General features: G+C 40.5%; 1 protein-coding gene across 2 annotated transcripts in view; it reads left to right on the top strand.

Moving 5' to 3' along the window:
- The window catches only part of zfyve9a (zinc finger, FYVE domain containing 9a), a 36,689-nt gene extending 22,726 nt beyond the window's left edge, over positions 1–13,963 (top strand). For both annotated transcript variants that reach the window (XM_049599547.1, XM_049599548.1), the window contains exons 12-19: positions 1,451–1,533; positions 1,753–1,857; positions 3,961–4,111; positions 4,339–4,419; positions 7,780–7,942; positions 8,788–8,893; positions 10,027–10,203; positions 10,451–13,963. In XM_049599547.1, the coding sequence (XP_049455504.1) occupies positions 1,451–1,533; positions 1,753–1,857; positions 3,961–4,111; positions 4,339–4,419; positions 7,780–7,942; positions 8,788–8,893; positions 10,027–10,203; positions 10,451–10,612 (1,028 nt within the window). In that variant the 3' untranslated portion in view covers positions 10,613–13,963. The remainder of the gene's footprint in view (positions 1–1,450; positions 1,534–1,752; positions 1,858–3,960; positions 4,112–4,338; positions 4,420–7,779; positions 7,943–8,787; positions 8,894–10,026; positions 10,204–10,450) is intronic.
- Positions 13,964–13,976: the final 13 nt, after the last annotated feature.

Raw genomic sequence — 13,976 nt, forward strand, 5'->3', positions numbered from 1 at the left:
GGAACATCATCAAACTTCCTGCAGAGGAGTATGGACTGAATGGCCACAAAAGATAAATGCAAGTTTTGTAAGGGCTGGGTATATGTGCTCAGATATCAAATATCGTCTGGAAAAATATGGAATTTTGAAATGGAAAATGTATAAGAACCCTGGCACTTGTCAGCTGTCGATACTCCGAGTAGGACACATTTTGGTCAGTGTTTTGGTCAGCGCCAAAACAGGAAATGCGTTGTTGAGTTGTGGGCTTCAGCTGGTGAATGGGAGACAACGCAATTAACAGATATTAAATACTTCTGTCAAGTGTTGGAACCAAATACTACAAGGTTAAATTTGGTGAAAGTGAGAGCAAAGAATGTGAGTGTCACTTTGATGGTTTCCTGTGGTAAAAAATTAGGATCCAGCTTGATCTAGAGAGCTTAGCATGTCAGTTGTCAAAAGAAGCCTGTCAACATCAAACCAGCCTGCTCTCATACGTTTCTCTCCGCTTCTCACATGAACCAGGAAGTCTTGTCGGGGGTTTTATCAAAGAGCCTCCTCTCCCACCAAATCCCCCTCTCTTACAGCCAGACCTGCCAGCACAGAGCACCGCCTGGCTCCGCTAAGCCTCTTGCCTTCTTGCAGCTTGCTCAGATAGAATACATTAACAAAGCCGCATACAGTTGAGGCTCTTAAACACAAAATGTTACCAGCACCGCAAAATTAATTCACCACACAAACAGCGTAGCTCTCCACGCCACTACCTCTTACCTTAAGCAGTGACCAGCAGGAGTGTGGGTTGCTCGTCAGTGTGAGGATCCCCACTGAACTGCAGATTGAGGCTGAGATTGGTTTTTATTGCTAATGAGAGTTTGTGGCAAGATCTTATTTCCAGCTGTTTGCTGAGATAAGGCTAAAAATAGTCATCTAAGGAGCTTTGGTTGCCGGAGAAAAAAGCAGCCTTATTTTTCACTTGTGGATTAGGAACGTTCCTCCTAACTGCAGGCGCACTGTATTTGATGTGTGTGTGTGTGGGGTCTCTTGTTCAGTTCATTTGCATTCATGAGTGAAGCGGATAGAAAACACAGGAAACACAAGTTGTGCAGTTCATAAAAACATGAGCACCCACTAAACCAAAAATACAGACCCAGACCCAAGACTGATTAAATAAATTAATAAATTAAAATAATAAAAACAAACAAGGAGGAACATTGTAACAGCAACAAAGACCATAAAATAAAAGTGAATAAAAATATTCTTTTCCCTGACCACATCTCTGTAACTTTTTGTAAGCGAGAACAAACCCAAAATGTTGGCATCGTTTTGAGAGAGTGAATATATTTCCATGACAACTGAATGAGACACTTGATAAATGAAAAATAAGTAACCCTGATATTTGAAATCATTGATGATATCTGAGTGGTAAACCATTTCTATTGTGGATTTATCAACAACTAAACAATTTGTTTTGCAGTTTATCCGTGTCCGCTGTTCAGTGTTCGCTTCAGAAAACCCCTCTTCGGAGAGACCGGCCACACTATCATGAATCTGCTCGCAGTAAGTTGCTTTGTTTTTTTTCTCTTCTCTTCCTGTGCTCGGTTATTATTTATTTTCGAGGTTGAAGAGCTTCGCTTTGTGCTGTTGGAAAATAACATGAGCCTCGAATACACTTTACAAAATGCAGTAGATTCTGTGTGTAGCAGGATGATTTTCTCACTTATGTTACCAAAAAAATACAGTTTCCCTGTCCTCATCATTTTTCTGTCCCTGTCGTAGGACTTTCGTAACTACCAGTACACGCTACCAGTGGTTAAAGGTCTGGTTGTGGACATGGAGGTGAGGAAGACGAGCATTAAGATCCCCAGTAATCGTTATAATGAGGTGAGTGTCCTGCATCACAAAAACAGACATCCACATCTGGTTATTCTTTCAGTTTCTACAGTTTCTCAAAAGAATTTTCTAGAAAATTAAATATGTAATGTTATAAACGTTCTTACACTGTCGTAAATTACTTAATCTGTACGAAAAATATTCAGTCTAATGTGATCTGCATCAGAGAAAGGCAGGGAATTCTCATATTCTAAAAGCTGGAACCATCGTGAGCATTATTATTCAAGACAGCTACTTGACCTTATGTTGAGTAACGACAAGCAGGTGGAAACAGAGGCTTCTTTTGTGTAATATAACAGGAGGATTATTATGCTGTTGCTATGTTTCGCTCTCTTTTTGATGAGAAACTACTGAAATACACGGAGCAGGACAGAAGTACAAAATGCATCTGCATATGATGTACATGCATGGTTACCAACTATCTCGCATATATATGCTGCTTACACCGATTGCTTCCTTGACAGTCCACATTCAGACGATGGATTTATTAGTTATTTCAATCAGGAGAGACTCGTTCTGAGAGAACAGAATATTTACTTACATGTGCACATAAGTATGAAAAGGTTGAAAAGTCTTTGGCGATTAGACCCCATTGTGATGTCATCTATTCCGGGAGGGTGGTAAAGACGTAGTAGATTAGGGATCCCCCCTGTGGAGTCTAGATGCAGGTGGTGGTAATGGTGGTGATGAGATGTGATGAAGAGGGAGCTGAGGATCTGGATGTGAAAAGGTATGGGCTTTTGATGAGCTCATCCTGGGCTCAGGGAAAGATGACTGGAGGTGAATGGGGAGGGCGTGACGATACTGCCTAAGATGACAGCTGACAGGAGCAGAGAGAAGAACGGATTTAAAGTTTGGCAGCAGCAACATGAATGCCTCAAGGAGATAGTGGCAAAGTTTGATTGGCTAACTCGGAGAGGGAAAACTTGTGGTCAGTTGATTGGTGGAAGTAGTAGGAGTGGGCTAGAGAGAGAATTGTGAATGGATATAGCGTAAAGGAAATCTTCCTGATTGACCTTAATGCAATTTATAGAACACAGCAAGTATTCAAATTCAGCATTTACAACAAAAGATAAATAAATAAAATGTACAAATATGGTGCAGACATTAAAGGGATGTAGGGGAAGGGTGGAGGTATTTGTCAGCAGTGAACATCAAACGTGTAGTCAGTCAGGAGCCTCACCAGAGTCCCACTGGAAGCTGAGTGAGACCCTCCTCTCACGTCATCTTGGCCCGTTTGTTTGGTTCACACCAGATTTTGATTGATAATTTTCACACCAGCCAAGCTTGTTTTGATGTTGAGGCACCCTAAAACTACAAAACCTTCCAATTCTTCTCCTTCTTGGCATAAACACTGATTCTAGAGGTGGAGAAAAAACAAGAGCTGTGACTCGTTTGAAGCAGAATCATACATAATGTTTCTAACAACATGAAACCCTCCAACAGACTAATGACATCAGTGGAGGAGGCTCCTGTTAAGCTCCCCGAGCGTCAACACACATGTTCATTCTGTGTAGGTGATGTGTGACAAACTCTCCAGGGTCCCTGCAGCTGAACATTAGGCGTGGGCTGCCTACTTGTTATAACGCCGCTGCCTCGAGGGTGTGAATGAATGTCCGACCAGAAGAAGTGATACACACGAAGCACCATTTGGCTGAGAAAGAAAGCCTCGGCGGAGAGAGCGATGCCGGTTGTAGCGTTTGGCTGCTGATGCAGGAACAGATGGGAACCCAGTAATGTGAAGTGGGGACCGTTTCTCGACAGCTTGCGGGCGAGCCTTTAGCGCAGCAAGTGGTTAAAGCCCTCCAGATTTTCAGTTTTATTTCTGATTTGCAAAAGACGGCTTCAAAGAGACGCAGAGGCAGGGGATTTAGCAGAATTAAAACGTGGGATTTTTCAACTATTGATATGCACCCATGTCAGTGTCTTTCCTCATAATCTGTCATCTCAACACCATCTCATTTAACTCGAGGACTTCACCCACGAGCCCACTGCAATTAGGCTTAACCAGGCGGCCTCTGTTAAGCCCATTTTCCTCAGCTCACGCACCCAAAGGGCATCTTAATTAGACATGGATACTATTTGTCCTTGCAGCTGGTGAAGGCCATGAACAAGTCCAACGAACATGTGCTGGCCATGGGGGCGTGTTTCAACGATCGGGCTGACTCCCACCTGGTGTGCGTCCAAAACGATGACGGGAACTACCAGACGCAGGCCATCAGCATCCATCACCAGCCTCGCAAAGGTGCTGACGCAGAGACAAGATTCATCACATTTCCTTTTATCTCTCACTCTGTCTGGTTTTTATATCCAGTTTGTCTGCAGAGCTGTTTGCCTGAAAATCCTCCTCCTGGCTGTCTCTTATTATCTCTCTTGTCCTTTCTGTTTGCCTGAAAACAAATTGACCTCAGTCAGTTGTTGATTCATGAAGTGAAGTTGTGATTTATTTTTCTCTTTGTATTGTTACTACAGTAACTGGAGCCTGCTTCTTTGTGTTCAGTGGTGCTCTGAAAGCCTCATCAGGCTTCTTAGCCAAGACCAGCATTGTGGAAGGTGAGAACTGTAACAACAAACTACATGCTGGCTGTAAAAATGCTCAAATATTAGCAAAAAATATTGGTATGAAGCTACCTAACAAAAGTCTCCATACACATAAAGAATAACGCCCATGTTGGCACAAATTCATGGTCAGTGCTGCCACTAGGATTTGAAGATATAAACTTACAAACTGCCAAAGATTTTTGCTATACAGTTATTTTTGTATTATGCTGGGTGTATTATGCTGTTGTGGGAAATACTGCAAACCAGTGAGAAAGACTGCTTCATTGCAATATGTGACTCCTTTGTGATTTTGGCCACAAAGTGACAGTGTACTTAACTTTTTGCCATGTATTTAATACACTGGAATATCCATCTGCATCTGGTTATCACTATGACAGCATCACATACCAGCTGAAAATAAGGTCCAGAAACAGACATCGCCATCTGATTATTTTATCTGGAAACAGTTTCTCAAACAAAATTAATGAAAAAAAAGGAAAAATATACTGTGAAAGAGGATTGTATCCATATTTTCCACCACTAGCTTCAACTGACAACCATCTAATTATTAATCTGCTCATTATTTTGAATTTGTTTTGTCCATAAAATGGCTGAAAAGAGTTAAACTGTCCATCACAGTTTCCTGAAGCCTTGAGTAAACAGTCTAAATACTCAAAGAAAGTCAGTTTACGATGATATGAAACAGTTAAAAGCAGCAGATCCTCACATTTAAGAAGCTGAAACCAGTGAATGTTTGACATTTTTGCATGAAACATGATTAAAAAGGGGGTTCCCCAATGATGGTCTCACAAGAGAGACTGGTGTGGTACAAACATGTGCAGCAGGGGTGCACAGTAGCTCAGTGGGTAGGGCGGGCATCCCATGTACAAAGACAATGCCTTGCTGCAGCAGCCGCAGGTCTGATTCTAGCCTCCAACCCTTTGCTGCATGTCATCCCTCTCTGTCCCCTTTTCATATTAACATACTGTCCTATCAAATAAAGGCAAAGAGCCCAAAGAAATAATCTTTAAAAGATATGTGCAGCAGAGGCTGAGATGTCCTGATATTTGGTTGCTAGTACGTTATGCTGCACTTGCCATAATTTCCACCAAGAACATTTTTTTCACTCACCTGATAATGCTCATATCTGTCCAGCTTCACATTTCCCATTTTTAGCAGACTTTTTTTTTTTTAAGTCATCTTGAACCCTAACAGCATCACCATCATACTTCTCATGACGAGTTGCCCTTTAAATGATTTATTTATTTATTTAAACAACTGCCTTTCTGGACAGAATTTCATAAATCTTCCTTTGGAATTTCCTACATTATTTTTAGGATGTACGGACTTAAAGGCAAAGCGTTGTGACAAATATATGTTTGCTATTTTGATATCTGCTTGCAAGAAAGTCCTCACAAGGTGCTGGTTGCTTCCTGAACCCCCCACATTAGAGGAGTGGATCGATATTGTAAATGATATTTATGTAATAGAAGGATTACTTTTTCTCTTCATCTTTAGAAAAATATGTTCATTGAATTAGATAAGATGATTTCAAGATTTATTTGGCAGGGAAAGAGGCCTAGGATAAGGTATAGGACATTACAATTACCCAAAGAGAAAGGAAATCTCTCCCTGCCAAATATTAAAAATTATTACCGGGCAGCACAGATAAAAACTCTAGTCCACATATGCAACCCATCCTACAAGGCACAGTGGAAAGAGATAGAATGCCAGATATCAAGCGTTATTCCACTGCAAGCTATAACAGGTGATAGTGCATTAATTAATTATCTAAAAGAAGCTAACCCATGGATAAAGACTTCACTCAAAATCTGGTTTCAAATCATTAGAGAACATCAGGCCAAAGAACCCTATCAGCTAATAAAATGGATAGCCTATGATCCAGATTTTACCCCCAACAGGATAGATACTGGATTTAAAAAATGGATAGATTACGGCATGGTTAAATATAGTGACCTCTATGTAGACGGAGTTTTCAGAAACTTTGAGGAATTAAAAGTTTGACATGACCTAATGAATTTGGACCGATACAGATTTATACAAATCAGACATTATACTGAGAAGATAATAAGAAAGGAGGATTTAGATAAGACAGATTCAGGTATTTTGAATGTTTTTTTCAAAGGGATATAAATCGGACCCAGGTCATAAAAGTATTTCAAAGTTGTATACCGCACTAACTGAATTAATGGGTGAGGACACAATTTATATAAAAGAAAAATGGGAAAGGGAAGGGAATTTCACAATGCGATTGGAATTATGGGAAAAATTGAACAAACAACAGTGGAAAAGTACAGCGGCCTTCTCCTGGAGAGAATTTGGATGGAAAAATATAATAAGGTTTTTTAAAACACCAGCACAACAACGGTTTTTAAACTGAGACATTTCTTGTTGGAGGTCCTGTGGAGAGGACCAGGCGAATCACTACCATGTGTTCTGGGGTTGCCCACTGCTCAGGCAGTATTGGGGACAAATCAAAACTGATATGGAAAAGGTATTGAAAGTAACAATCCCATTCTGCTTCCAAAGATTGTACTTGGGTTTGAGACCAGTTACTGTTAAGGGTTTTGAAAATAGGTATATGTTCAATATTTTGTTGATGGCGAGTAAGAAGGCTCTCATGAGAAAGTGGCTGAAAACTGAAACCCCCACTGTTGAGGACTGGATCAATGTGATCCATGACATTTTTGTCATGGAAAAACTGACATTTGTACTCAGACTTGAACAGGAAAAGTTTGAAGACTGCTGGAAGGCATGGACTGAATATGTATCCTCCTTTAGATCGGACTTTAGACGAGACTAACCCACTGACTCCCCTAAGTTCTTCAGCTACTCCATTGTCTCCATTGTGTACAGCGTGCTGTAGTGTATAACATGTACCAACCTTGTTCCAAATAAAAATTTGAATCAAAAAAAAGAAAGAAAAATATGTTCATTAAATTCGTGGGTGAAATGCGTAAGACCCTTACGACCTAATTTTGTGGAGGTATCGTACAAAAGACCCTATGATGTTTAGTCAAGCAAACCTCATTGACTGCTGTTCTATTTTTATTTTAAATTTTTGTCTATTTAATCCCTCCTCAAGTCTCCCCGACATATGGCGCTTATTTGACTTAATCTCTCCCAAAATGTCCTACAAGGTTTTTAAATTGTGAAAAAAAATTGAACAGCAGGAGAAATTATCATAATTTATGTTTTGTTTTGTAAACTGCTGTCGGAAAAAAAAAAAGTCAGAAAATATTAAATTGAAGCCTGAGGTGATGTCATAAAAAAAAAAAACCTAACAGATTTATATAGTATTTGTTTCAGCACTAATCATAATGATGGATCCCCCTCTCCCTCTGCCCTTAGACGGTGTGATGATCCAGATCACAGCTGAGACCATGGACTCTCTACGGCAAGCCCTGAGGGACATGAAGGACTTCACCATCACGTGCGGCAAAGCCGACCAGGAGGAGAACCAGGAGCTGGTCCACATCCAGTGGACAGAGGACGACCACAACTTCAACAAGGGGTGAGACAGGAAGAGAAAAGAGCCGGTGAACAGACGAGGAGAGGGAGACGGAGGAAGAGATGCATTTATGTCATGGACAATTGAACTGATAGCTTCCCAACCGCTGCTTTTACTACTTCTCTATAAAAACTCATTATGCATGCTCGGGGAAGCCCTCTGGAGGAAAGTCTCAGCCGGGTGGAATGATGCGGTTTGACGTGGCTTTGAGATACAGACCAAGGCAATCAATTTTACAGCAGTACTGATAAAATCTGCAAATATGAATGTGACTTTTGACTATTAAATATAATGGAGGCCTTTCACCAGATATTCTATCAGTTCATTAACAGAACAGTGTCTGCACAGGAGCTGTTTTAACCCTTGTTTCACCAGATAAGTTAACAGCTGTCATGCTGCTATCAGAGCAGGATAGTTACATATTTACTGCGTTATACACCATGTCTGTTGTTTGATTACTGCTTGACTTTCTTTTTCCTCAGGCCTTCTTCACTTTACTTTTGTTCGTAATAGAATAAAATAGGTTAAAAAAAAAAAAAATTGAACTTTATTGTCATAGCGATAAGAGGGTCATCTAGCTTTTCACAACATAAAAAGGCAGAACATGCAGCATGTAGAACTGAAGAATAAAACACAGTACACCAGTGAAAGATACAAGTAAAATACTTGTTTTTTAATTTAAAATGGTGATTGCGATGTTATCGGGTTTTTTTGGTTGTTCTCTCATTCAGTGAAACCACACTCTGCCCTTCCCCACCTCCTCCTTACTCTTCTGTTTTACGTTTACACTCCATTTTTAATTCTCTGTTTAATTAAACACTGTTGTTTCATGGGTTTTTGTCATTCAGTGTCATCAGTCCAATCGACGGGAAGTCTATGGAGTCCATCACAAGCGTCAAGATCTTCCACGGCTCGGAGTTCAAAGCCAATGGCAAAGTCATCCGATGGACAGAGGTACAATACAGCTGACACTTTGTATTTTACTGAGGATAAGTAAGAAAATCAAGCCATGTTTGGTGTTTTTAAGTGGAACTCTGTGAGGCCGGGGGTTCGAACGCTTAGTCTTTTTTTAACTGAGACCAGCACTGACTTGCACAGTACTGAGTCAGCACTGTGATTAGGTTTGATTCACCAACAGTTAAGGTTCAGGGATTGTGTTATTTACCTGCATCACATCACACGTCTAGTGCAGCTTTAAGACCTGTTTCTTTTCCTGTTATTTGTGGAAGAAATAGGATTAAGGTTTGTTTATTCAAAGAACGTTATTTTTCAGCTCAGCTCTGTTGATTTAATGATGTTTTTTTCCTTCACTACCTTCTCATTGTCAAATATTAAACAAATCCGAGTCTAGTCATCTCTTACAGAATGTCGTGCACCATTCTTATGCACCTGGGATCTGAGTCAAATGTTAAGTTCTTGTGGGGGCTGTGCATTTATATGCCATGGTTTTCGGGTTGTCCGACCGTCCGTCCCATTCCTGTATATGTGGTATCTCAAGAACGCCTTGAGGGAATTTCTTCTAATTTGGCACAAACATTTACTTGGATTCAACGATGAACTGATAAGATTTTGGTGGTCATAGGTCAAAGGTCAAGGTCTGTGTGACCTCACCTGTCTCATTCTTGTGAACGTGATATCTCACCTTGATATAATTTCGTAAAATTTGGCACAAACGTTAAAAGAATCCATAGGCTAATTATGACAAAACTTCACACAGATGTCTAACAAGATAAAATAATGAAGTGATGACATATATATTATATCCAAAAGGTCAAAGGTCAGCTGCACCGTGACATCATAATGTTCTGCATAAAACAGTTCTCTAGCCTTTGCTCAACGTCATAACTCAAGAAGAGAAGGGGAGACAATTGGTCAGATACTGAATTGGTGACACTAATCTTGGGTGTCCACCTTGACACTGTGCTGCTTGTGTAGGTCTTCTGTGCTGCTGGTGGAAAGATGTGTGTGAAGCATCCATGTTTTCACAGCCATGGATGTAAACTTTAGAGAAGCTTGACCGGTGAGTGGAGGCATACAACTGTGGGGTGGTAATAATGAAAATATTATCATGTGTTTCTGTCTGTCAGGTGTTTTTCCTCCAGAGTGAAGATCAACCCAATGGTCTGAGCGACCCGGCCGACCACAGCCGGCTGACAGAGAACGTAGCGAGAGCTTTCTGCATGGCGCTTTGTCCGCACCTGAAGCTGCTGAAGGAGGACGGCATGGCCAAACTGGGACTGAGGGTCACGCTGGACTCTGACCAGGTGGAATGATTCAGATGTTACAGAGACATTACTGCAAGCACAAAAACTTTATGTAGCACTTCTTAAAACAAAGTGAAGGTGTAACACAAAAATGGAGTGATAAGAGACGGACAGTAATATGCTTTTGTTTCAGCTGTATATTAATATAAATTTTACACTGTGGGTTTTGCAGCTGTTCTGATTGACAGTCAACTGAATCTAGATGTTTGTGGTGAGGATCCAGTCTGACCTGTCTTCATCGTTACAGGTGGGCTACCTGGCAGGAAGTAACGGCCAGCCTCTCCTGCCTCAGTACCTGAGCGACCTGGACAGCGCTCTGATCCCCGTCATCCACGGCGGGGCGTGTCAGCTGAGCGAGGGCCCGGTAGTCATGGAGCTCGTCTTCTACATCCTGGAAATCATCTCCTAGAGGTCTTTGAGATCGTCACTTCCAGACATCCTTTTTACTTTCTGACATCATCTCACAGCCCGCTCCTCCATCATCTCCCTTCAACCGTTTGCACTTCAGAAGAGCCCGAAAAAACTGTGGCGTGCCAGGCGGGGTAGCATTCCTCAAGTCAAACCTATGCATCCAACCGCCGTCTGTTCTGCTCCGGAGGCCGCCTGGGGCCTGAGGAAACTCAGAGCAGGATCATTTTGTCATGTTGTCCTGTGTACCTGAACCTCACCTGACAGGTACTCCTGACCTCTGGTGTTCATGTTAGGGTGCGCCGAGCAGGAAATGAACACCAGAGATCATTCGCCATCTGACCCCTGTGTGGTGTTACAGTGTCTATAAGAAGTATTAACCCCCCTGCAAAGTTGAGTTTTGTTTTTACAACAGTGAATCAAAGTAGATTTGATATGAAATGACTCTCCACAAAGTCATAACAATTAATTGGAAATATAAAACATAAAATACTTGTATGTGTAAGTATTTACCCTCTTTTAATGGGACACACTTAAACAATTACTCCATGCAGTAACACCTTCAAAATATACCGCAGTGTGGACATCATCTGCATCACACGGCTTAGTGCAACAGATGAAACTGACCCCAGATCCTTTATTGATCAAGAATTTGTGGCTGAAATAGCTGCCAGAGGTGCAGCTAATATATACTGACTTGGAGGTGGTAAATTAGTGATGTCACGATACAGGAATTTCTATTTTAAAAAATTATCGATATTCGTTACCACGGGGAGAAATTGAGGCCATAAAACTTTATTTTTTTATTAAAATATAAATGTAACAATGCTAGAACCTGACAGCATCTTTACTTGGATAGTAGCAGAGGACAGAATGATGAGAGAGGAAGAATACACAGCCGGTACGGGTGTATCAATAGAAGGAAAATGGGTATCGAAACTGCTTATTTATATATAAAATTTGGATCAGTCTGAAGAGATGTTTCAACATTAAAGGGTCTTTTTCTGTTTGTCAGTGTGAGAAAACCACTTTAAATCTTCTTTGATTCAGTGTTGTAACACAATTAAACTTCCAAGGAGGGTGAAAACTTAATTATAGGCATTGTATGTCGCTCACTCGTCACTCCAGTGTCACTGTGGCAGTTGGGGGGTCCTGAAGCACTGAACTCTGTGGCCTCTGTGTAGCACGGATGCTCATAAACAAGGGAGATTCATATCCACCACTGAAAAGCCTGGGCTGTTCCTCTGAAGTTACGTTAAAAAGGAAAATACAAATTATCAGATGACGAGTGGGAGGGTGTGTCTGTGTGGCGAGTTTAGTTTGTTTTTTGTTTTTTGCACCATGGTGCTCAGTGCCTGCAGCAGCGACTCATCGAGTGATTAAGAAAAGACATTTCAGCTTCACTTCTCTTTAAGCTTTACTCATCAATCACCAGATGCTTTAATTCATGGATAAATCCATTAACCTGCTGTACATATTTTTGTAGGCATAATTACTTCATCCTAACTCTGCATCTGTAGCCTCCAGAGATCCTAGTTTAAAGACAGTGTTACTGAAGCGACCGTCATGGACTCCTGACTGACTGACGCTCTGTGAAATAAGATTACAAAACGCCCTTTTTTTGTCCTACAGTAGACAGATGATTTAAAAAAAGGTTCCAATGCTTTATTGATAAACTCAATCTGTACATAAGGCTGAAGAGGGAAATCAGTTTTTAAATCTCATCAATCACTTCATCAGCTTCAGCATCATCAGCGCTTGTTGTTTGTCCTGCAGTGGTTGGAAATAATCACTCGAGTTATTTTAAAGAGAATAAGTGTTGAAGATGTAAAGATATATATACATAAGAACTGTATTAAATTGCAGAAGCAGTGCACTGGATTCTAAGCCATTAACAGGAGAGCGAAAGTGAGCGTCAGGGTTGCTGCTGTGTCCTGGAAGATGTTTTTTTGTTTTGTTTTTAACAGCAGAAAAGAAAAATTCAGTGTGTGTAAAGATTCGGGGTTCCTGCAGAAACAAGTTTGATTGACCTGAAGCTGAATGTATTTCATCTCACATTTCCCTGCAACTTCTCGTCCTCCCAAAGCCCTGAAATCATTGACATCCCGCTCCAGACTTTTCAAAACTTTTTGGACCTGCGTGGGAACCCTGCAGATTGCTGATCCGTCGTCTTCAAAAGGCCTAAACTGTTTTAACTGTATCTGTAAACAGATCACTGCAGCCCGTCTCTCTCTGCTCTGGACTGTGCTCTCCTTCAGCTACATGGACCTGGAAAAAATATAAGAATGTACTCCTCCTGTTTCTGTTCAAAATCTGCAAAATGTGTGTTTTGTCTCTGACTAGACTAATCACCAAAAACCACTCTGTCACGTCAAAATGCTCTGTACAGTAATCATTCTGCATTATGGCGACTTCTCCATCTTTGAACATGCTAATATAAAACCAGAAGGGGCTACACAAAAAAGTGCTGTAGACACAGTACGAGAGGTTTTTTTTTGAAGCATTTCATCAGAGAAACACAATCTCGTCATCACAAGTGAGAATCAGACAATCACATGAAAATCTGCAGACGAGCCAACGCTTCGACCAGTTTAAATTAGACCCGTAGCTGTTCTATATTCGTTTAGTACTCAATTTGAAGTATTTTAGGAGCTACTGTAGCAAAGTAATGTTAGTGAAGCCGATTTAAAATGTTCAGTAAAGACTGACTGAGAGGTCAAAAGGTCACCAGTTCTGGGTTTATTACTGTGATCATACCAGAGTTGGTGTATCTCAATCACTGTGTCTTCACTGTGTGACGTTCATCAGCCGCCACCGTCGCCGGCAGTTCTGTTTTTATAAATTAGCATTAATGAAGAGGAGACATGAGGATTTATTTTTCTGACTTCCTGTTTTCTGTTATCTTTTGTTTTGACGTTATCTGACGTGTGCAATATGTCCTGAATCCAAAAGAAAAAGGTGCAATTTGTTTGACTGAAAAAGTAGCATTTTCTTTTTGTATTCAGTTGTAAGATGTTACTATCCAAACTTATAACACTGCATGCAAACAAGCTTGAAACGGTGAAAGAGCAAAATCAACTTTACATTTTAACAGTTATATCTTCTAGTTTGTGGATGAAACTTAAAGAAAAAAAATCCACTCCTTCAGTTCTGTCATTGACTGGGTTTTGTTAAATATAATTTCTTTTTTTTGGTTTGTTTTTTAAATAAACATCAGTCAAAAATGTTTGAAAAGCCAAAAACCCTGTACATCTTTTTTTTCTTTACACTTACAAATGTCAAGAAAAGTGGTCTTTATCAAAAAAAACAACAACTGTAGTATATGTAAAATAAAAACTTATACAAAATTGAATTGAGTGCTTAGT

The sequence above is a fragment of the Epinephelus fuscoguttatus genome, linkage group LG15 (assembly GCF_011397635.1).
Source record: "Epinephelus fuscoguttatus linkage group LG15, E.fuscoguttatus.final_Chr_v1".
NCBI classification, from domain to species: Eukaryota; Metazoa; Chordata; class Actinopteri; order Perciformes; family Serranidae; genus Epinephelus; species Epinephelus fuscoguttatus.